The sequence below is a fragment of the Ambystoma mexicanum genome, chromosome 5q (genome assembly GCF_040938575.1).
Source record: "Ambystoma mexicanum isolate Mex_15411 chromosome 5q, UKY_AmexF1_1, whole genome shotgun sequence".
NCBI lineage: Eukaryota > Metazoa > Chordata > Amphibia > Caudata > Ambystomatidae > Ambystoma > Ambystoma mexicanum.
In genome coordinates this window covers 927,749,113-927,774,568 of record NC_090933.1, presented here as the reverse complement: position 1 = coordinate 927,774,568, position 25,456 = coordinate 927,749,113, and the positions used below count along the sequence as shown (strand labels likewise).

Below are 25,456 nucleotides of genomic sequence, written 5' to 3'. Positions count from 1 at the left end.
GATCCTCGAAAGACAAGATGCAGTACTCTGTGGTTTCCACTAGATGTCAGACTATATGCACAACATGTGAATCTAAGCCGATGCATTCATCAGAAATGCTGTTACGGTAAGGAACGCCTATCTTCTCACCGTAGTGACTAACATACTCCTAGTCCACGGTCCCCTTTCCTCCTCCTCAACATCAGTGTCATTAGGCAATCCTAATATTGTCGATGCATCAAAGGGGACTGAGGAGTGGTGCTGGTGGGCGGAGTCTGGGGAGCGCATGCTCCTAGGGCTGCACCCCTGCACACATCTAAATTCAAAGGGGAAGACTATTTTATTCTGGCAAAAAAAGGTTGTTTCCCCTGCCCTAGCGAGGGACGCCCATACAGTATGGAGCAAAGGGGATTATGGAGTAGGAGTATGTTAGTCACTACGGTGAGTAACTTATCATTTTTGAGACACCATTGCCAAAGTAATTGTTATTGGGACCTTTGTTAGGCCTGAAAACATATAGACACACCATTGAAATTGATTGATACTTTCTGATGAGACAAGGCCTGTCCTTACTAAAACACACACATTCATAAATGCTCTGCTACTGCAAGTGTGTATAGACCCTGCCTTCATTTAAAAGTGTGACACTTGATGTTTTTGCTCTGGGCATCGCATATCTGCAATCTATTTCTCTTTCGATTAAGCCGGATTATTTATAGAATCTGTATTACCTTTTGATATTTCTTTTTTAATAACTGTTTCCAAATCGCATTGCATATTTGCCTAGAAACCTGTATATATTGTTTCAGGTCCAGCTTTAAGTGTAAAAGTTATGACTGATGAGTCTGGAAAATCTAAAGGCTTTGGGTTTGTCAGCTTTGAAAGACATGAAGATGCTCAAAAAGTAAGTAACAGGGAAAGTAATGCCCATTTAGATTTTGTAACTATTTTAACGTTTAAGTTTTGCTAAGCTTTGTCTTCTGCACCATGTCTACAATATGTTATCCAAAAAGTGCTTTTAAACTATTTGAATCCAATACTAGACTACACTATTGTAGTAGTGGGCGGTTCCTGAAGTGACAGCAACACAAAGTAATTGACACTGGCACCTACATTTATACTAATGGGAAATGTCGATCAGTGTTTTAGTATGCACTTCTAAAGACATGTAGTCTTTTTATTTTTTTCCTGAAAGCAAGTTGAACATTCCTTACTAAGCAATCTTATCCATCTGTGGCCCTGCTCTCAACTGCCTGGTGATGAAGTGTGATGCTGGAAATGCATTGGAGGGACAGGGCCTCCCTATCCTTGTTCTGTAGTCCTTTTTTGTTTGTATTCTGTATTGTTTTCTGCCCAGGAGTCCATGTGGGACTCTGGCAGTGCAGTTCTTCCTGTTTTTGGTGTGGTGTACAGACCCCTGGGATACCCTGATGGCACCCATGGGTGGGGTACAACCCTGTGCCCCTAGTGTGTGTTTTTGGGCACCTGTGTGGCCCACAGAGCAGGGTATGGGCTGGTGGCAGCTCCATGCTGAATTTGACAGGTGCTCTGAGTATCCTCCATTTTGGGATACCCAGGCCCTGCCATTGGAATTAGTTGATTCCTGATGGAAAACAAGATGTCCCCTGTGGCCTCTTGCTTTCTATTGCCTGTTACCTTATTTTCCCAAAGGCCATGGAAGCCCCGACTGTCCCTTCCCCCTGACTTACTGTTGGGTGGAAGGTCCATATATGGTGGTGTTGTAGAGTCCAGGCCAGACTGGCTGGAGCCTTCCCGTGACTATGTTGGGGGTACACCCTGTGGGTGGGACGTGGGTGAATGGAGTGTGTGGCCAATATGTTCCTCTTGTGGAGGTCTGGTTTCTAGTATGAAACACAATGATTGAGACAGCCCTGCCCGAAACTGGTATGAATGCAGTGTGTAGTGTTGAATGGCTTGGTATATATCCCAATACACATTCCTTTTTGCGAGTGTCTGAGAGGGAGGAGAATGGCCTGAATGCACTGTATGCCTGATTGGCTAACTGACTGCCTAATGCCCTTCTGAGTGATTGGTTGCCTGAGTGTGACCCTGCAGAATGAATGGGAGATCAACAGTATATCTGGGGGCCTCTCACTGCTAGAATTCATTCAGACGCTGGAGTTGAAACTGACCTTGAAACTGAAGCTGAATCTCGAAGCCAAGCCTGAAGAAGGTGGTTGACTGCTGTCTCCCTTTGCCGAAATCTGAAACCTGTCGAGACTGATCCAAGAGGACCTGGTTAGGCACCCTCTTCCCATGCTCCGAGGGACCATCAAGCACTGCTAACCTTCGCTGAAGCTCCCTGGAAGTCAGACCCTCGACAGGCTGCCGACCGGAGACGGGGACCGCCGAGGAGCATGAAGATGAGCATCGGAGATTCCGTCCACTGTCGTCGACCAGGGTTCGCAGATTTGCTATAACCTCTGCAGGCCCGTTGAAGCTTGGTTGCCCAGAAGAGGGGACCGCTTGACGCCGTGCCTTTGACGACCGGAGCCGCAATGCTCCTTTGCCTAAGACTTTTGATTCACGGACGCACTTGTCCGAACCGCCGCCCGCCTTATCCCTCCGGAGAAAGTCAGGCCGTCGACGCACCAAGGAGCATCCGCCGGTGGGATTCCTGCCACCCAAAGACCGTAGAGACGCCAAACGACTCGACGCCCTTGCTGGGCCATAGTTCTTCACAAACTCTTTGCGGTCCTGAACGATCGACATCAGGGTGCCCCGCACACCTCTTCCTTGCAGGAAGTCTTTGCTCCTTCGGCGACTAGCACTTCTGGGACCGAAGCTACTGCCTCGATGCAGAGTTCACTTTCCTCAAGGGATCTCGGCGATCCGTGGCTCCTGCTTTAAAGGGAGCTGCTCAAGAAGGATCCGTTAACGACTATTACCGGTACAATGGTATGGTAGAAACCTTGTAGAAGGAAATAAGACTTATTGAGCAATATGTGGACTGGGCTTGTAGGGTATTGTTACTTTACAGGTTGCCCAGGTGGAAGGGGGGGGGATCTCCACACAACTGTCTAACAGTAGGGGTCAGTATTCTGCCAATTGTTTTCACCAACTGCTTTCCTCCTGTCTATTGTTGGTTACCTTTATTAAGTGATTTGTGTGACATTTTGACTAGAGTACAGTTGATGCACTTTAATGAAATCTGATAATTGTGGTACCACTTAGAACTGCATATATTTGCCATTATAGATCAACTGAGCAGAAAGTGAGTTATTGTTATTGTGTATATAACCTTGAACTTTATGTAAAGACTGTGTTTTAACTAATACAGTGTGTGGACATACCTTTGTGGGTGCTTGGGGACTACAATGTACTTAGGAACCAACCTACATCACCTCCTGAGAAGCTAGGCCTTGATTGGTCGACCTGCGCTACCCTTTAGAGGATCTTGGCTGGGGGGGCCTCTGCCTCTCCTGCCATATAGAGAGCAGGAGTACAGACACACCCTCCAGTCTTTACATGAAGCAACCACGGTAAACAGTTCATAACCCTTGAGTTGAGCGCCTGTCCACCTGCAGTGCCTTGCTTCTCAGACTGGTTCCAGCTTATTGTGTATTTCCATTCATTAGAAATGGGAGATAGTGCTCTGATTTTGGGGATGTCCTACTTTTCTGGCATTCCCTTCCTGTAATGGCTGTCATCCGTTTACCTTTTTTGCATATTTTCATTTCAACTTCCTCTTATATGTTCCATTTGCCTCTAATAACAAATGCATTTGTTGCAGAGGACAGTCTTCAACAGTTGACCTGTATGTAGCCTACATTGGGTGCCTTATGCTTTGGTGTGCCGCCTCCCTGTGAAATATTCCTGTACCAAGCACCTAGAAGTAGTCTCCCTTGCTTGGAAGAGTTGTGGGTAGCCACTACTCTGTAACACCTCTTGGGCTGTCCTGTGTCACCTCAATCAGGTGCCCTTTTCATGGGAATGTTCTTTGTTAGCTGGTTGCCGTCAGGTCCTGTCTTCGAAATTCCTCGGGAGCTGCTGAACAATTCAGATGCTTGCTCCGATCTCTGGTAGCTTCATAAGTCTCTAAGTACTCAAGTATTTCTTCTTCTCTTTGAAGTATAGTTTAGCAGGAATTGCAAATCCAACTACTGAAACTCTCCTCCTAACCACAAAAGATGTGAACTAAAGGGCGCACTATTGCAGTTCCAGTAGTTAAAGGAATATCCTTATGTACTACCAAAGTGAAGATCCTAACTTCCTATTTAAATATTCCTTCTTTTAAACTATTTATGCCTATTTACGTCCAAACAAACAAGCATATTTCCAACTAAAACTCATGTGTTGCGTGCTGCTTTGATTCCTCATGTTATTCCTAAAGTGAAAGCGGCGCAACGTTAACCTCTTTCGTTTTGCGCTCGCACCACAAAGATTCACCAAATACGTTAAAAATATCACTGCACAAGTGTATGCAGTAACTGGCATCCGTTGCGGTAAGAAAACACTGAATGCCTTCAAGCATTAACTCTGCAAGCTTCGAATGTGCACATTAAACGCTCGCCAAGTTAAACTGAATCACTTTTCCTCCTTCTCATCCAGGATTAATTCATATAAACTATCTAGTAGGAAGCCGGAAACCAGCGTACTAATGACACATCCAAGAAAGAGAAAAAATCCTTACCGTACCCAGTCCCCAACCTGCCTTAGGAAACAACGTTGGCGCCTTCTCGTCAAACCCAGAACGAAACGAAAACAAACTGTGAAAGGACGCGTAGCGCTGAAAGGGAAAAAACGTGAGGTCAAATTACGAATCTCCCGAAACCAATCAACTGGCTATCTACTAATCGCGCGCGCGCAAGAAACCTTTCCCCTTCAAAGCAAAATAAAAGATAAACGGAACCCCTGAAACAAGATCCTAACTCCTACTAAAATAATATTATAATATTTATATTAAAGGAGCTATTTATTTCGAGTTATTTGCTCTTATTAAAGTATACAACACTTATCTGAAAGTTATCCAAATCTTCCTGCTTTTGATCCTCTGCTTGCTTCTTCCTTGACTTGTAAATAAATTTTAATGAAAGTTGTTCTTAGCAAATAGGCATAGCAACACCAGAAAACGAATACAGGACCAGTCTCTTTGGCAAATCTTGATGAAAGGCAGTTTAGAATGTTCTGCCCTGCCCTTTGTTTTATCTACAGCCAATCAGGACTCCAGACTGCCTGCACCATCTTGGCTAGGGGAATCTGCCTCACTCTGAATGGACGAAGTTAAGGGTCAAACTGAAGTGAAATCCGAACTGGAAAAAACATATATAACCACTATTTAAAACAAACCCATGTCAGAAAAATGATTCACTGGGGTTTACTGATTTACTGAGGTTTACTGATCTCTACCGCTCTGAAACCTGACAGTTGCCCCTCGAACTGCCTGGATGCAATTGATCTGGTTCTTCTGTCTTCCTAGTTGGTTTGCCAGTTTTGCTTGTGGGATGTTCACATGGGCGCATGGATTATTTTGGATGTTTGGGTCTCTGTTGGTTTGGCATTCAAGTCCCTCTGTACTGGATCCTTGTTTTAGCCCTGTTAAAGAAAAGTCCTGCACTACCTGTGTTCTCCAACAGTCTGTGCCGACACCTCAGTGATTGGTGCTGTCAGTACTTGGTTCCTGATTAGTCTAATAAATCTGGGTTCAGGGGTCTTGTGGGCCCAGGATTCATGTGGTTTTGCATGTTTCCTGCTGCCATGGTTTATCATCGACTTACATTTGAATACTGCTTTGTTGCCATCTTTCACCAGATTTTATGTATCCTTTTCTGGAGGACTCTGGCCTGGAACTGGAGCTCTTCACAGGGACCGCCTCTGGTGTACCCTAGTTAGTTGATTCTTTTGCTGCCCCTGTGGGGTAGAACAATTACTTACCTGCCTTTAACCCATAACCTTGGCTTTGTCCATTTTTTTCCTTAGGGGAATCCTTTATGAACGTTTAAACTCCTAAGTGAGTAAAAAGGGTGCTTAACCTCAGTGTGGACAATAATGGGCCCACTTTTGGGCCCTGACTTGTAACCCAAAGACTGGGTTTTGTCATAATTGCACTGCACTCCTACCCTTAGTAATGTAGTGGGTTATTTATATATTTTCCATCTATTTCTAGAGTATATGATATGGTATTTATAACGCGCCTATACAAGTGTTTCATAGCGCGACGCGACAAGGGAAGGGTAACGGAGGGAAGACCGACCACGATCTTACTAGACCAGGTGACATTGAGATCGCACAAGTGCAAAGGGGGGGGTGGTACTAAGGGGGATGAAGGGGGCAGTGGGGTACATGGGATCACAGTAAAATAATACATAAAAAACGAACAAAGTAAATAGTGCAGCCAGCTGGTGGCAAGTGCTAGGGTAAGTGCAGACACAAAGTGTCAAGTGCTGATAGGGGACTGTAGGGCTACAGAAACATCCCCTGAGTGCAAAGGTTGCCAGCGGGGCAGTGCAGGTGTGCAAGTGGCGGGGAGGGTACCTGGGCCTGAGATCAGAGGGTAGCCAGGTGACCAGTTCAATTTCAGCCAGGAGTTCAGCGGGTGATAGGAGGAGAGAAAGCCGAAGCAAAAAGTAAGGTCTTGAGGTGCTTCCGGAACCGGAGATTGTTCTCAAGTTTCAGATAGGCAGGGAGGCTGTTCCAGAGGGAGGCCCCAGCCGAAGAAAGAGAACTACCACCAACTTGTTGCTTGGAGAAGCAACTGACCCTGAGGGAGTTGGAGGCGGATGAGCGAAGAGCTCGAGAAGGAAGATCTTTAGGCAGAGAGAGTTGAAGTTAACGCCCCAGGCCCCACAAGGCCTTGTGGACAATGCAGAGGGGTTTGAACTTGATCCTGGGAGCCAGTGCAGAGATTTCAGTCCTGGAGAGGGATGATCCCTAGGATTGAGGCCAAGGACAAGTCTTGCAGTACTGTTTTGGATGAGTTGCGGAGAGTAGAGGCCGTTAGATGAGAATCAGAACTCTGAGACAGTGAGCTTCTGGGGGGGAAGGAGAGGAAAGGAAGAATACCTCTGGTAGTGTGACTTCTTAGAGATGTCAGAAGAAAAGTAGAGTGTGGAGTCGAAGATGACCCTGAGCTTTTAAGCCTCACAGGTGGGAGCAGAAAGAGGGCCAAGAGAGGCCGGACAGAAAGTGACAGAGGGAGCAAGGGTGCCAATGAGGAGATTCTCCAGCATGAGGTCTGGCATTGATTCACATGCTTATGAATATTCCCCGTCAGGCTGGGAATCCTCGATAAAGAAAAAATCCGTTTTTATTTCTGAACTGTCTTTCTCCTAACAACCAATCACTGGGTCATACTGCCCCCAGCCAATGACTGCCCTCTACCTAAGCCCCTCCTCTGTCAGCCATCTTCAGATTTTTACTGCACGTTCAAGTGTTGGGAGTCCTCGTGAGCCTTTACTGCGTTTTGTGCTTTCTCTAAAAGTTTTACTTTTTTTCGGTCAATTGAGCCTCATTCTCCATCGATCTACCTTCCGATTAGCGCGGACCCGTTTTTCGGATTCTTCAGCGCCCCTTAAGGGCGAATTTTGTCACATTTTCTTCATGGAGGATTCCAGGAGATTCTTCAAGGCCTACTCCGCGTAGACATGGCAGATGAGGACGACGACTCGGCGCCCCCTCTTCAAGATTTGTTCCGGCTGCGACTTGCGGAATGTTTTTTTTTTTTGGATGACACATTCCCTGTGCCTTTACTGCCTGCACTCAGACACGACACACGTGGAGGAAGACTGTGCGTTTTGTCAGGAGATGGTGCCCCGCACGCTGAAGGATCGGCACAGGCGGCTCAGGAGTGTTCTCTTGCCACGAGTGGGAACTTCGGCAGGACCAAGTGTATCGCCTATTCCGCAGATGGGGCACTCCCCAGATCGATCTGTTTGCGACGGCGACGAACACCAAGTGCCGGAGGTTCGCCAGCAGGTTGCCCCAGCCAGGGAGCGTGGGTAATGCATTCTCTTTCCCCTGGGATGGCCTGTTTCTGTATGTGTTCCCTCCATTGCCGTTGCTTCTTTGAGTAGTCCATTAACTAGACGGTCCCGGTGCAGGATGAGCCTTGTCGCACCGGCGTGGCCTAGACAGATATGGTATCTGGACCTTCTAAGCATGCCAGCGTCCCCTCCAGTCAAGCTTCCAGTGGTCGCAGATCTCGCAAAGGAAGGAGGTGCAATTCTGCACCACGACCCAGGATCGCTGAACCTGAAGGCCTGGCTCCTGCAGCGTTAGTGTTCCGGGGGGCTACGATCTCCCAGCGGACTACAAGGAGGTTCTTGCTAAGGCCAGAGCATAGTCTACTTTAAAATGCTATGGACATAAATGAAAAAGAGGTTCGCCATTTGGTGCTGTGCACAGAAGATCAATCCTCTACGAGTCACGGCTCTGCAGGTACTGCCGTATTTGCTGTAGTTGGCCAAGGCTGGACCATCAAAGTTCATCTGGTGGCTATCTCCCGCTACACGGGATCTCCGGGACGGTCATCGTTATGGTCCCACCGTCTGGTTAAGGAGTTCGTCAAGGGACTGTTAAGTTAATTATTGCCGGTGAAGGCTGCAGCCCCGGCGTGGGAACTCAATGTGTTGCTGACTGGACTCATGGGTCCTCCGTTCGAGCCTATGCATTTGGCGCCACTGAAATCTTTGTTGTGGAAAACTGCTTTTCCTGTGGCCATCACCTCCGCACAACGTGTGGGAGAGATTCAGGCCCTCTTGTAAACCACCCTACTTGACATTGCACGAGACAAGGATAGTGCTATGGATGCACCCCTCCTTCATGGCCAAGGTGCTGTCGGACTTTCATCTAAACAAACCCTTGGTGTTACCTGTATTCTTCCCGACACCTTCGTCGCCAGCTGAGAGGATGTGGCTATAGCGCTCAAGTTCTATGTGGACCGCAGAAGGAGTTTCCGGAAGACGTCGCAACTTTTGTGAAATTTGTCCCTGTGAACCATGGGAAGGCCCTCTCCAAGGCTTCCATTTCCAGGTGGCTCTCCGGCTGCATCACCCATTGGCGACCCAACCGTTGCCTGGCCGTCCGAGCCCATTCGACCAGAGCGATCGCTGCAACTACAGCGTTCCTGTGTGGTGTTCCCCTGCTGGACATCTGCAGGGCTGCTACCTTCACAAAGTTCTACTGCGTCGACTGGGATTCCAGGAAGGAATTCAGAGTCGGCCAAGCTGTGCAACCTGTTAGCTTGAAGGTGATCCTGGTGAGGAAGTAAGAGATGCTTATGTTGAGCCTTTGCCACCTCCTGTGGTTGTGCATGCCTGTACTGCTATGTATTCTTTATTCATGACATGAACATGTGAATCCATGCCAGACCCCATGCTGGAGAAGGAACAAGTTACCTGTAACTATTGTTCTCCAGCATGGGTCTGGTATGGATTCACATGCGCACCCTCCCACCTACCCCTCTGTGGCTCTTCTCTTGGTCCTACTGTCACTTTATGTGCTACCAAATCTGAAGATGGCTGCCAGAGGAGGGGGTTAGGTAGAGGGCAGTCATTGGCTGGGGGCATTATGACCGAGACCGGTATTGGTTGTTAGGCGAAAGACAGTTCAGAAGTGAGACTGAAACAGATTTTTTTCTTTACTGAGGATTCCCAGCCTGATGGGGAATATTCATGAGCATGTGAACACATGCCAGACCCGTGCTGGAGAACAGTTACAGGTAAGTAACTTGTTCCATCTGTGTTACTGGCATTAAGGCAGAGCTCATTGGCGACCCACCACTCCTGGATAGCACAGTGTCGGAAATGAGAGGCGGGGAAGAGGTGGTGGAATGATGCTTCAAAATGAGCTGAGTGTTGTCAGGATAGCACAAAGTTGGGGGGGAGAGCAGCAATGCGGTGGGCAAAAAGTGCCAGGTATTGGTTTAATAGCCAGGGAGAGCGGTTAGACCCCTGTGGAACACCACATGTAGAGGTAGAGATGGAGGAGAGGAAGGACCCAAGTTGGACCTGGGAGGGTCGATCGGAGAGGAAAGGGGTCAGCCAAGCCATGGCCTGATCTGATACCCAGGTTCATTAGAGACAGAGCAGGATGGCATGGTTGACCGTGTCAAAGGCAGAAGAGATCCAGTCTGAGGACGACAGGGGGGGGGTGTATATTTGAATAGAGGTTGGAGAGCAGGTCTTCACGGCTGTTCAGGAGAGCAGTTTCCGTGCTTCTGGCAGCTCTGAAGCCAGACTGATGGTCATGGAGACAACCAACAGATTCAGTGTGAAGATTAAGCTGGGAGATGGCCAGCTTTTCCATGAGTTTGCCCAGGAAAGGAGTGATGGAGAATGGGCGATAAGCTGTGCAGGAGGGGTCTTAAGAGGGATCGCAATGGAGGGCTTCAGGGTGAAGGGAAGACTCGAGTGGCGAAGGGGTGGTGGCAGAAGTCAGCCAGAGCAGGAGCCAAGGTGTCAATGTGGTCCTTGATGGTTTTGGAGGAACAGGGGAGAACCTGTTTTGACGAGACATTCATGGATCAGACTTGTCTATAAACCTTGTCTGGGGAGAACAGGTGAAAGGCAGAGAAGGAGGGAGGGGAGGTGGCCCCCAGAAGGGCAAGAAGAAGAGCAGGGAGGAGAGGAAGAGCGAGAGGACAGGGTGTCCTCGGTTTTAGAGATGAAATGAGTAGCCAGAGATGAAATGGAGACAGTGTATGGCTGTTATTGGAATTCAAACTGTATTCTAACTTTTGGTGGCCCTCTTTGACTTAATTGTTTAGCCCTTTCACTCCCTCTAGGCATTACGTGTATGTATAGGATTTACATGTGCGCTATCCTTTACCGAGTATTACAGGTTGTGGGGAATACGGACACTGTTCATGTGTGGACATTTGTGGGTCCTTATGACCAAGTAATGTGTGTTGCCTATTTCTTAGGATCTGTTTTCGTCCCAACCCTTCCACTATACCCGTAGTTTGCCCTGCAGAATAAATCTGGTATCAATAGGAGTGAAGATGGGTCTGACCCATGGCCATCTTATCTACACTTACACTGTCATAAACGTGTAGTACTTGTATAAACTTCATGTGACTTGAATAGAATGTAGTTTTAGTTCTGCATTAAACCTGTGTGGAGTAATGGCATGGGCTAGCTATTGGGACTGACTGTATCTATCCCCCATGCTTTTCTTTTAGTGAAACCAAGGTTGCTCTGCTGTCCAGAGTTTGGTCCAATGTTTGGTTTTCACTCTGTTTCACCCTTCATGATTTTTGCACAACCTCCTTAAAGCCTGCAGTTAGGGCATTTAGGTATGTCCCAAACTATGCGCAGGGAAATAAAAGCCCGACGGGCACCTATAAATCTGGAATTGGATTGGATTTGGTGCAACTGAGCCTAGATGTCGCTGATCGTACCATTACCTGTCTTCAAAGTTGGTGAATGAGATTGGACAGAAACTGGGCAATGTTTCAGAAGAGTCCAGAGCTAGGGCTTTGGTACATCTCTCTACAGAGAGTTAAAATGGACTTGCTGCCGAAGCCTGAACCTTAACATGCTAGTGCAGATCTCATTCAGTTTTCTTTTCCCCTTGAGGATAACCCTAATGTTTAGAAGGGTGGTTCTCAGCCCCTTATTAGCTGGGGGTGGGAGGGACGTGAATGCACTGGCTTTCTTTATTTGTATTAATAAAATGATGCATGTAATTCCATCTTCGGAAAAGGGTAGTCTGCTGATCAGATTACCCTTACATGACCTCCGTGCCAGAAGCATAGGGTGTATCTTGGTCCTGCTGCATCAGTACCTCGATTTGCAGCACCTGCTCTACCAGTGGCACAGTGTAGGTTCAGAGGTCCCTTGCCCATTTGACAGCTTCAGTGACCGCCAGGTGTCTGCAGCACAGGGGCTGCATTTAAGATCCACCCCCTGTAGCAAAACTATGATCATCATAGGTAGCCCATTATTGTGGCAGGATAAAATCCAAAATAGTTGTGCTTGAGTTTAGGCAGGATGCATGGCACTGCTCATTGCCGCCACATCCAATTTGATATCACACCTGTCGGCTCCTGTCTGGTTTCTATTCTAGCCAGCCTGGCTGAGCCTACCAAATGACAGGACAGGAACCTAAATGGCCATGTTCCTTCTTTGATCTCTTTGTTGGGGTGGGGTGGGGAGGGCGGGTAGGTAACACCCTCTGCCCGAGACTGCTGCCCACCACCTGGTTCAGGCATCCAAGGAGCACACCCATTCAAAAGCAGTAGCCTCCCATCCTGGTGCTGCATTTCTAAAGGCCTTTGATTTTCTTTTTGAGAAGGTGGGCGGTTGTGGCGTTAGTGTAGCCAGAGTGAGACCTGTACAGTTAGGAGAGGAATCTACCATGTTTATCTCTGCCTTTTTTTCCGCTTTCTTGTCCCCTCCACATCCTGTAGCACAAAGCACTTTGCGTGTGATGTAAGAAGGGCAAGGTCCACTCATTTCAAGAGCAGGCATTGAACCACTGAGTCAGGCTAGCTTTAGTCCAATCACCTGTGTACGTTCACCTTTAAAAGAAGTCTCCCACTACTACTTTGATCAGCTCTAGAATAGCATAAAAGAAGAATTCACTGGGCTTCTTTTTTTGGAGACTTGTGCTTGCATAAGCGCTCAATCACTTAGGGACTGGACTGGGTTTCTGTACTCTGGCCTGGCGGATGGTTAACATCTTTCTTCCACGCATGGGAGGGAATTACCACAGACCAGTGGGTGCTCAAGACAGTCACCCACGGTTACTGTATAGATTTCAGCCGACCACCTCAATACAGACCTCCGAAGACCAGGCGACTGTCACCGGAACATCTGAAAATCTTACTACAAGACGTTGAGATCCTGCAGGAAAAGGGCGCAATCGAAGTCGTCCCCGTTCTACAGGTAAACAGTATTTATTCAGTTTATTTCCTTGTACCCAAAAAGGATCTCCCCATGTGCCCTGTGCTAGACTTGGGCCCAGCGAAGCAATTTGTCAAACCTCAAAAGTTTCGACTGATAACACTGCAAGAGGTAATCCCACTTACAAAACAGGGGGGATTACATGGCAGATTTGGGCATGAAAAATGCATACTTTAATATTTCAATGTTGCGAGCACACAGAAAATACCTAAGGTTCATGATGGAGGACAAGCACCATCAGTTCAAGGTCCTTCTCTTCAGCATTGCCTCAGCCCCGAGGGTATTTACAAAGGTGCTGGCAGTAGCAGCGGCTCACCTGCGCAGGCAATCCATCCCAGTTTATCCCTACCTCGACGACGTGCCTATAACAGGGGATTTGTACGGAACATCAAACACCCAAAAGGCTATCGATCTACTTTTCAGTCTTGGATTCTCAATAAACAAGAAGTCCAGCCTAGACCCTAGCCAAGTCGAGCAATTTATGGGGCTCTGATTTGGACAGAATGCAAATAAAAAGGAAAAAAAATTAAAATTGGGATCAGGAGACCGGGTTGTCGGAAAGGATCCCAATACCACCACTCCAACTGCCTGATATTCGCTGGTGGAGGATGGATGGCAATGTTTCAGTGGGAGCCCACTTCACCCGGCCGGAGCCTACCCTTGTGGTGACGACTGACTCATCTCTTTCGGGCTGGGGGGCTACTCTGGAGGGATGTGTGAATAATGGCGCATGGTCCAGGATGGAAGCCCTCCAGCAGATCAATCTGCTGGAGCTCTGGCCAGTGCGCCTGGGCCTCGAGGAGTTTCTGCCCCTCATCAGGGAAAGGACTGTTCTAGTCAGGACGGACAACTCTACTATGTTTTACCTGAACAAGCAGGGTGTTGTTCCCCCTCTTCTGTCGGAAGGCGGTATCGATCTGGGAATGGGCCCCGATGGAAGGGGTTTGGATTACTGTGGTTCACCTTCCGGGGGACAGCAATGCAGAAGCAAACTAATTGAGCCGCTTGGGGTTCAACACCTACGAGTGGGAGTTGCACAGACACTCTTGTTGCCCCTATTTCAGCGTTGGGGGCGTTCGCGGGCCTGGATTTGTTTGCATCGCCCTGGAATGCCAAGTGCACCTAGTTTGCTTCATGGGCAGGTCAGGGGTTCACAGGGAGACGCCTCCCAGATCTGTTGGCACGGCTGTAGGCAAGTTCTGGGCTTCTGTGGGGGCATCCTGGTTGCCCCCCACTGGCCTTTGAGACCCTGGTTTTTGGTTCTGCTGCAGTTGTGCTCCCAGGTCCTGTCCACCTTCCGATCTTCCTAATGTGGCAGGGCAGTGGAACATCGGACCAGACTAAGCTGGCGCTGGCAGCCTGGTTCCTGACGAGCTGAGGCTTCAGCATGCTCAATTTTCGGATCACAACTGGGACATCATTCTGCAGGCCAGGAGGCCCTCGTCCCAGTATAAGAGCAAATGGACTAGGTTCTGCCATTGGGCTTGGGGCAAGGGTCTGGACCCTGTCACCTGTCCTCTGGATGATGTACTGGCTTTTTTAGCACAACTGGCTTTGTGGATACTTGCTGCACTTATTTGCCGGCCACTGGGGCTTACAAGAATTCCCCTGAGCATGTTTTCGGCAGCCAACCCTGAAGCACTTGAGCCTATCGCAGGCCAACGTAGAAATCATTCAGGGCGCTAGGAGCAAGGCTAGCAGGAGCCAGTACAAGAGTAAATGGACTAGGTTCTGTCTCTGGGCAGACTATAAATGGATTGACACTCCCCCACCCCCTTTACGTGCATGCTGGATGATGGGTTCTCATTCTCTGCACACCTTGCTCACTCGGGTGTGCAGGTGGACACATCCTGCACCTATTTGGCAGCCATAGGGGCCTACAGAAATTAAATGGAGGTCTTCTCTTTCAACCCGATAGTCAGACATTTGGCGGGCCCCTCCAGGCTCTACCCACCAATCAAAAAAACCACACCCCGTGTTTGGACCTCAATGTAGTGCTGGGCGCATTGGTGCACAAGCCCTTCAAGCCAATGCCATCCGCGGACATCAGGCTGGTCACCAATAAGTCAGCTTTGTAAGTGGGCCTCATCTCCGCTCGCAGAGTCGGCGAGATCCAGGCTCTGGTGGCCGCAGAACCCTATACCACTTTTCACAGGGATAAGGTGGTCCTGCAGACACCCATGTTCATTAAAGGTAACCTCTGCTTTCCATCTAAACGCGGAAATAGTCTTAACTACATTTTTTTGCTGACCCCAAGGACGAGGCTCAGAGGGCCTTGCACTGGAACTCAGATGCGCTCTGAAATTCTATCTGGACAGGAGGACCAAGGGCTTCGGCAAGTGGGACGCACTGTTTGTCACCTTCGGGGGCGATTGGCGAGGTCAATGCTTGGGTATCGGGCATCCAAGGCCTCGATACCACAGTGGATGGTTTTGGCCATAAAGAAGGCCTTCGAGGGGGCAGCACAAGCCGCTAACATGCACGCCCACGCTGTCAGAGCCAAGGCCATAGCCATTGCATTCCAACAGCCACCCCTTCGGCTTTCTGTAAGCATTACTGTTTGGACGTCGGCTCTAAGTTAGGCAGAGCTTTCAGACAGGCAGTTCTAAGGAATCTGTTTTCTGAAGGAGGGTCTCCTCTCAACCCTGGGGCCACATTCAGTTGTAATCACCCATGCAGTATGGAGGAAAGGAAACCGGACGTAAGAGTAATTAATAGTCACCGTAGTGACTAACGTACTCTTAGTCCATAGTCCCCTTGCCTCCATATGTCCCACCATCCTCCCCCCTAATACTAGTGTCATTAGGCAATGTTTAATATTGTCAACGCGTCAATGGGGACTGAGTGGCGCCGGTGGGCGGAGTCAGGGGAGCGCATGCTCACAGGGCAGCACCCCCGCGCACCTCTAAATATAAAGGGAAAAGGTTTTTTCAGTCTCCCATCCCTAGCAAGGGATGCCCAATGCAGTATGGAGGGAAGAGGACTATGGACTAAGAGTACGTTAGTCTCTATGGTAACTATTAATTTACAAGGGGTCAATTGAACATTAATGTATAAAAAAAGCACTGTCCTAATCAGTTAAAACTTCAATTAACTATTCAAGATAAAACGAACAAATGCCTTCTTACACAAATATTTGATACATAAACTAAATCAAATATTGAATTCAACATTAATACACACAATATAAAACAAGTAAATTGCTCAAACTAAAAGTTATAATTCATACAAAACAGCTAATCTACTATTTAACTACAACAAAGCGCAAAAGGCACAAGCTAACATTGCTTTAGCCTTTTAACTAAGGCTAGTCGCTACCCAACATGTTTCATGCCATGCGTGGGTGTGATGAACAAGACCTCAAAAGGGGAACTAGAGTGCTCCTTAATAGGCCTTTGGTATCCTGTATCACAAAAGACATAAGAGCAACTAGTCATTAGTTCTTTGTCATTAACTTGACAGACTATCTGAGGAACATAATGGGCAATAAATCAATAAATGCTGGAAACAGTTAATGCACTTACCTAATGTACATTCTTTACATCGGTCATCTACCGAGTAATTACTCTCATAGCGCTCTTCCTAAAAAAATAAAAACACAAGTGCAAGGACCAATCGTCAGAGACTGCAGGTGTCAAGTGCCTGTCGTTTCCATGATATACTTAACCAATAGTGATTAGTTGGAACAGTCACTTACTCGCACAGTAATTTTGAGTGTGGATGAGGTGTGCGTGGTTCTCTTAACGGAAAACGTCTGGAGTTTACTGGAAATTAAACACCCGACATCTGTAATATAGTTTAAATTATGAATTTGCTTTAATCCAAAAATTATTTGCATGTATTGCACACAATCCACCTCTAGCTATATTACGGCGGATAATAGATCATGTTGGAAAATACTGTCATTGTAGATATAAGCATGTTATGTCAACGCTTAGCTATAAAGGACATCAAGAAAGTAGTCACGATTTCATGGAAACCTGATTTGTTTTCAATCGCTTCATGTACAGCGCATCTAAAAATCAGGGCAGCGCTTACTTCAATGTGGAGTTTAGTTTGTTCCATGTAATGTCCCCGCAAAAAAGTCTCCTGACAAAAAGGTAGCGTTTTTTTATTACATTGAACATGCGGGGGACACCTCCACAACCCCAGATTTATTTATTTATAACAATGGAAGCTGGGTACATCCCCGCAACCCGTCCCCATAAATATGTTGCCAATGGCTTCTCCCTGCAACATTATGTATGGGGACATTACCTGATACCGTTTAGGTGCACTCGCCCGAACTTCGCAATTGCCGTTCAGTGTCAACACCATAAGCCTGAGAGTGCGGCTGGGCTCAGGAGATGCTCTGCTCTTAACAAAAAGAAGTGAACAGTACAGTGTTATATAAACTCCTTTTCAAGTGACCAGTATTCATCTGACTAAAGTGCTAACTCGATAAATATTAATGAAGGTTTCAGTTAGAAAGCCGCAAATGATATTGAGGTTTCTTACCTCTCAGCCGTATTAATCTCTTCATACGGCCGGTTTGCCACTCCACTTGTAAACATCTATACCCTTTTGAAATCTGCTTGACCTGTCCTTGCACATAACTAAAGAACGTACTAGTTGGGATATGGGGCTCAAAAAAACAAAAGCTAACGTCTTAAAGATTTTTTGTTTTACGTGTGCTTCAACCTAAGTTTCTCTAAAGTGAGACTTCATTAAAATAGAAAACGTACCTTCTTACACCCAGCATATGTGGGTGAACAACGGAGACCTATTAAGACCGTGTGGCCGGAGTTGTAGATGCCTCCAATTAGAACACCTCTTTTACATTGTAAACATATTTATTCCGAGCTGCGTTATTTAGCTTAGTTTTAGGAAAATTAAACGTACACTGCCCAACAAGGCCACTCGGATCCAGCAGCAACATCCGTTTGGAACCAAAATCATACAACTAAAGAAAATTCAGAGGATCCTCCTTCTCTCACCTCACCCCAAAAAACCTGGAACGAACTACCAAAGAACATACGTAACATAAGAGATCACCTCCTACTCAGAAAACTCCTCAAATCTTTGCTCTTCACCCCGTAACTAGAAGGAATGCCTATGGGGGCACATACACAGCTGAACAAATGCTCAGAGTTAACTGATCCTCCCTGTCGCCCTAAGCTACTGCCCATCAACTGAAGTAAGGGAAGGACCACCTACGGCATATCTTACCAATTGAAAGATAGATATTAAGATCGTGATGGAAGGGTAACCCTATGTCAATATCTTGGCCTGCAAAGTAAACGGGCAGCAATGGATCACTGACATGTTAGGTAAGATTGTATGTAGTAACCCTGTGGGAGACTACACCAGCCTTGTACTCTTAGCAATAGGTCACCCAACCTTTGGTATAGGCCTGTACTGCACAAGTTGCTAGTGACTGAGAAGCCAGGCTGTGAGGGGTCAATGTGAGCGGTTGAGGTTCAACATAGATTCCAAGTGACAGGCATTCAAATAACACTTTAATTATTGATTAAAGTTTTTAAATAAGCCTTCTTTAGAAAGGGCAATATTAAAAAATAAAATGCACATTATTTCAGTTAAGTAGATCACACTTTGACAGTTAATGCAATACTGGAGTCATGGTAAAAGGGTTAGGGAAGGAAACAAAGGTTAACAAGTTTCTCGCAACAGGTAAGCACTTTAAAATCCCCCAATAAAATATAGGTTAACCCTTTCCCAGCTATACAAGTAACTTATGTATGACTTTTGGGACAGATCAACACAGTCAGAGTAAGACAGTATTCAGGGAGCCAGGACAGCTAATGTCAGTTGAGCAAAGTCTAGGGTAGCTGAGGCACTTCTTGAAGTTAGCACAAAAGTCTTGCACAATGTTAAGAGTTTTGTTGTAAAAAGAATCACTTTTGGGCCACAAACTGGGAGGCGTGTGAAGGGCAAAGTTGCAAGCAACTCTGCAAAGTGCAGCAAATGCAAGTCTCCAGTGAGAGTAAGCAAGCTACACACAAGAGGCAAGTACCCCTAGTTAGACAGTACCTTGAGTCTGAAGAAAAAGGTCTAACTGGCTTCTGTTCCTGGGCCTCAGTCGTGGGGACAAGAGGGAGGACGTCTGCGGACTCCTGCACTACGGTTTGAAGGTCGGCAGCAGCAATGGGCACACTCCAGATCAGTGGCAGTTTCAGCTACTTGCAAATAGCCCCACTGCAGTTCTTGGACACCTTATGGGCCCCCCTTGCTTCTGGGGTCCAGCACTCTGTTGAGGTGACTCAGGCTTGGGTAGTCCTGCTTCGAGGGAGTCCTTGGGATCTTCCTGTAGCACAGGTCCGGCTTAAAAACAATGCACTCGTTTCTGGTGTTCCCGTCCCCTGGCATTCTGTTCCCGCAGCTACATAGAAGTACCACCAGCAGGGAGAGGGTTTCCTGGCAAGTTCGTCTTGGGTTTGATTGATCCCACCAACCCAAGGGGAGAAGTCCCTTTCGGGCTTCTCTAGTCGATTAGGAATGTGCCGCTTCAGCACTGCCACAGGGCTTCACCTGGCAAACCAACAGTCCAGGAGGGTGCCGCAAGCTTCTCTTCTAGTTTCTTCTTCGGTTACTTCGTCCAGTGGTTGACTGCCTTCCCTGCAAAAGACCTTGCGTTTTATGCAAGTTTTTCCCATTCATTCGCGGCCTAGCTGTCACTCGCACTACTCTAAGGCCAGCCAGCCAGCCAATCACCTTTTGGGTGCATTCCTGTAACCAAGGAGACTAAGCACAGGGTGTTTCGGGAACCTCCCTCACTTCCTGCCCTGACAGACACACTGGAGCCAGAGGCGTGCTGTCAAAACAAAGGTGCCAAACATTGTTTGGCAAACCTGGTTTGGCGCACAGAGTAAATCTCAAGAAGGACCTTTACAAGCAAGAAATGGTGAAAAAAAGAAGACCGCAGCCATTTTTGACAAAATGGGCACCCATGGGTGCAATACTGCAGCTAAGGATTCAGCCTGTAGGAAAAATGCACAATGGTAGGAAAAATAAACCACTGCCACCAGCAATTAATTGTAGTAAGGGTAACTTAAAAATGTTACATGAGAAAGTAGACAAAAGAGGATACTAAGTATATCCCCCCAGCACTCCACACAATATGGTGTGTTCTGGGTCTAGAAAGAGAAAAGGGTAAGTAAAGTCAATTTCACTTTACTACTCTTGGAAACAGGAAATTATCCAAGAGAAGGTATTTAAACCTTAAGAGAAATCCGAAGGACCTCTCTGTAACACTGCACTGAGGGTGCTGTGTGTCACAATACAAAAGGTGATGCCTATGGAGTTTGTCAGATTCCTGTCAGGCTGGTAATATCCACATCCAACGCAGGAGCTGCTGAGTCCCACGATCCCACTAAGATGTCTAGCTCACAACTAAACTGAACAGCTGAGTACTAGACACCCCTGGGGGAAAGGGGGAAAAGTGGATAAAATAACAAATCAGACCCTGGATCTTCTATCTTCATCCGGTCTCTGCATGAATGAAAATTGTTAAGCATTAAATAATATTACAAAACTAAACAACTATTATTTTATGGATATCAACAATCCTACCTGAATACCCTCTGCAAAAAGCCCAGAGGATGATAATTATTTCTATATATTTTTTTTTTGTTTTGAAATAACTCCAACTCTTTTACCCTAAAAGCAAACTTTGGTGGTCATGTTTCATAACTGTGCTGCTGAAAACCAATGAACTGAATGTCATTACAAGTGACTAAACTGGTGGAGGTTCCTTGTGGAAATAAATGAACTTGAAGAAAAGAAAGTGTGTTTCCAAACAATGTCAATAAAACTGTGAACACAAACTCCAGAATGTCTCAAGAAGATGAGTCTTTTGAATGAAGCACACTTGAAAAAATAGTTAAACACAGAAATAATCTTTTGTTTTCCTTAAAATGATACTATTTCCTTAATCAGTTCATTCCATTTCATTTACCTCTCTTTATGGAAATAGTTCAACAACCAAAGGAAATACCATTTAATGTTGAGTGCAGTTTTAAAGTAAAGTTATTCCTCAAAAACGTCCTTGCATGTAATGAGATGCATTTGGAAGATTCCTCATATAATATGGTAAACAAGTCTTATATATTTTCCTCTTTGTTAAAAATACCTTGGCTCAAAAATAAATATCCTTCTTGATGCTGCTTTAAAAAAACAAGGTTGCCTGTGCAGTCATTAACTTTAATAGCCTTTAAATATCATGTTTTCATGACTTAATCTCTGATGAATGAGTTTGCCATGTAAAAACACTGGCTTCACAACACGACGTCTTTTAATCCTTGCACTTCAGAGGAGAATATAACAGAAGATAAGGCTAACTTTGGCAGTTCATTTAGATTAATTACATAAAAGTACTTAGCTTATTTTTTGCTTTAGAAGACCTCTCAGCATTTTCTTCCACAGGGAAAATTAATTTCTTTAGAGTAGATGTAACTTGAATGAGTTGTTTCTTTTTCTTTTAGTGTTGAAGATATTGAGTTTTCCAAGGCCCAAAACATAGGAGATAAACAGAAACATGACCAGCTCAGGAAACTAAACTAATGAAAGGCAGTTTAGAATGTTGGGAGTCACACCATTGTCAACCTGCCACCCAATCAGAACTCCTGCCTCTGCCCTCCATCTTGGCTTGGGGTATCTGCAGTACTCTGAATATGGAAGTTAAGGCCCAACCATTTTAACAGTGAAAGGACTATATTTAGTTTTTAAACCGAACAATGAAATAAACAAAGAACATAAGGATAATAATTCTTTAATTACCACCTATTTACTATGGAACCTGACAGTTGATGCCTATGGAGTTTGTCAGATTCCACAACCAAAAGAAAGAGTCCAAATCGGAGAGAAGTGAATACGAGAGTGAGAAAAAAGGTCTTATTCACTCCAGGATTGAAAATCTCTAAGGTAGAAGGGAATTGGCACAGAATTGAGAATTCTCCCCAACATGAAATAGATTGGAAGGGAGCAGGTGATTGTGAAATACAGCACCAATACCAGAGTGGGGGACAATGCATGCCTCAACCTGGTACACAAAGGTAGAAAACACAGCTGGGAACTTGCCACGCCATCTCTCGTAACAATTCGATGGGCAGGAAAGAAAGAGAAAATATGCTTACTCCATAGGACAACCAGATGCATATAACAAGAATTATAAGGGCTAAGAGACATATAACCCACTAACCCAAAAGCTCACATTTCAGCATACTTAACTCACAATTCCACACAACCACCTTCTCGCACAGCAAACCGCATGCACTTCACCACACCAACAAAAAATACATAAGTCACACCAACAGCACACGAGGACTTGCATCGATCCGATATTCACACCCAAGCATCGTGCACAGTGAAAACGGAACTGAAGCTGCCAACAGGACATCACCTTTCTCACTTTCCTATTCCCTCTTCACCCTACTAACCCCACCTTGTTTGTAGATCCGCCTGAACGCCTGGGGACCAATTCCATTGGTGACATGCACGGTACAAATACCTTTCACATTAGTGGTTTACAATAATTAGTACATTTTTTCTGGTTAACTCTTGACCGCAACATTCACTGTTCCATACAATGTGTACCGTCTTCACTTCAATAGACCTACATCACAGATTTAATGATTACTCTAACATTGCCACATGTTTTCGTTCATTCTTGTTTTGCACTGCCCGCCTCCCACTGTCCCTGATTGGCTCATCCAGCCCACAACACCAGCCCTGATTGGCGCTGCGCTCCTCACAGCTGGGCCTATCGACCCGAGGGGCTCGCGCTTCCCCCACTTTCCTCCGGCAAGCCTGGTGAGTGTTTGTGACCTCGTGGGACCCTCTGGGCCTCCAAATTTCAGGCTTGGCATCTCCCTCGGAGCACTGTGAGTGTTGCCCCTTGTCTGCTGCCTTCTTGAACATAACTTGCAGGCCCGAGGCCCTTTCCAAGCCCCGCTCCAGCCCTCTTCCTGCTTCCCCTTCCCTCCCGCCCCCCCTTGCTCCCATTGGTCCTCTCGGCCTTCATCACCGGCCCTCCCAGGGCAGCCCTCTGCCCGTGCAGCCCTCACGGCTAAGGGCTCGAGGCAAAGGGCGGCTCCAACATAGGCAGCTCCAGTAGTGTCTGCAGGTGTCCGCAGGGGAAGCCAATGAAGCCAGGAGTCGGCAGACACCAACAAACTGTGAGTGTGGCATTGGTGGGGTGTAGAGCAATTACTCTATTCCAGAAAACCCCTGCCACTCTACCTTACATTTCCATAGCATAGACTGCCATAGACTTACATAATGCATACTTAGAAAGACTTGCGACCACTGCAAATGGACTGTAAATGTTGCCCTGCAATACATACCAACTTACTTACCAATGTCTGCTAGTACCACACCTGGAGGGAACTGTGTAGATTAGCCTGCGTCGCATCTAGATGGGATCAAGATTGTTAGCATGCACCACACTTGGAGAATTCTTAACTTGTGCACACATAGATAGAATCCTCAACCTAGCCTGCGTCGCACCTGGGTGGATCTGTGGGTGCTGGCATGTGCCACACTCAGACATAATTCCTAACTTTGGCCTGCACCGCATCTGGACGGGATTGTGAATGTTGGCATATGCCACACTTAGAGTTGAGAACAGTAGCCTGCGCCGTATCTAGACAGGATTGTGAATGTTAGCGAGTGCCACACCTAGACGGAATTATGAGGATTGCCAAGCACTACACTTAAAAGGAATTGAGAATGTTGGCATGTCCCACACTTTGATAGAATTATGACTCGGACTGAATTGTGTTGCGCAGCAAGTGCCACACTTGGATAGAACTGTGAATGCTTGCATGTTAAATGTCACATAACCCACTAATCAATATAAACTCTAAATCTCTGCATACTTAAAAAAAAACTAAAACTCACACAACCATCTCTCGCACAGCCAGCTGCACGCACTTCACCACACTGCAACAACACATAAGCCGCACCAACAGCACACGCGGACTGACACCGATCCAATACTCGCACCAAAGCTCAGCACCCGGTGTCTACCGAGTTGAAGCTGCCAACAGTACACCACTCCTCCCACTGTCATACGCCCTCTTCACCTTACTAACCCATCCCACCTTTCTCATTTACAGATCCTCCAGAGCGCCTCGGGACCAATTCCGTTGGTGACGGTGCGCTATATAAGTACTGTTAACATAGCATAAAGCTCACATGTTCCCTGATGCAGACTTTGATTTTCGGCTCAGTTTTCCCTATTTAGACTTTATTGCAGGGACACCATATCCCATAGATGACTCGAGCAGTATTGTAGTTGGTAAAGGCACGTTGTTGCCATGGTCTATTAAGACCAATATTTACCTCAATTGATCTTTTCGTGTGTAGACAACATATGCAGTTACCACAAGGACTGTGGGCCACTAGGCTGCCCAAGCTCTTTCTGTTAGGGTTTGTTTTCTTGTTGTGGTTTGGTAAATATCATTTCTTGTCAACAAGTTTACTGCTCAATGTATAGGCACATCTAGGAGTCTGAATCGGTTGAGTACCCTTGGACAAGATATGGCAATTCTTGTTTATTATTCTGTTAACCTGATTTGACAGTGGATTATACGTACTTATAAAAACCATGTTGTCACATCCATTTTTTTTGCCATATTTTGAAAGAGCATCTCAATTGTTATTTGCCCTTTTGAAAGCATTAGGTATGATTTATTTGGGGTATGAATGACTTGAGGAGAACCATCTCCGGTTCCGGAAGCACCTCAAAACCTTCCTCTTTGCTTATGCTTTCTCTCTCCCTCTCCCCTGCTAAATCACTGAAACTGTACTGAATCGGCAACTGGGCCACTCACCAATCTCGGTCCTTGGCCCAGCCACTCTCCCCTGCACTGCCTTCCTGGCAACCCCTGCACTGCAGGACTGTCACTGTATCCCTACAGCCCTCCTTCCCAGCACTTGTCTGCACTTATCTTGCACTTGCCACCAGCTGGCCCTTATTATTTATCTTGTTCATTACTAACCCTGTACTGCACTTTCCCCTCTCGCTTTCCCCCTTGCACTTTTTCCAGTCCTCCCTACCCATGCACTTGCGCGATCTGAATGACACCTGGCCTAGTAGGATCGTTGTCTGTCTCCCCTTGTTCCCCCCCTCCCTGCCTCGTCGCGCCTTGAAACACTTGTGTATAGGTGCGTTACAAATGCCATATCATATCATCTTTCCTTTAGATTAGTACTTGGCACTCCTTTTGTTTTCCCTTCAAACTCACTCTTAATGGTGCTGTTTCATTTCAACTGTAATAATTGTCCCACAGGTAAGTTCTCTCGGGTGTGTTTAGGATGAAAGCTGTGAAAAGCCAGTAGGGAGCTTCTGTCTTTTACTTTGTGGAGAGGTTTAACTTTTAATACCTTCTCGTCAAGGCCAATCTAGATAGTTATATCTAGGAAAATAATTTCTTCCTTGCTGCTACTTTTGGTAAACTTCAAAAATAAGTTCTGCATGTAAAACCAGTTGAATAAAAAGCTTCTAGGCTCCCTGCATCTTTGTGCCGGAAAACTAGCACATCGATGTAGCGTTTCCATAACTTGATTTGGTCGAACGGAAAAACCTTCCCTCGTGCCAAACTCTCCATGTA

The 25,456-nt window shown here is 46.4% G+C and overlaps 1 protein-coding gene across 2 annotated transcripts in view; it reads left to right on the top strand.

Moving 5' to 3' along the window:
• The window catches only part of PABPC1 (poly(A) binding protein cytoplasmic 1), a 503,278-nt gene that overhangs the window by 231,231 nt on the left and 246,591 nt on the right, over positions 1 to 25,456 (top strand). For both annotated transcript variants that reach the window (XM_069621444.1, XM_069621445.1), the window contains exon 6: positions 789 to 883. In XM_069621444.1, coding sequence (XP_069477545.1) covers positions 789 to 883 — 95 coding nt within the window. The remainder of the gene's footprint in view (positions 1 to 788; positions 884 to 25,456) is intronic.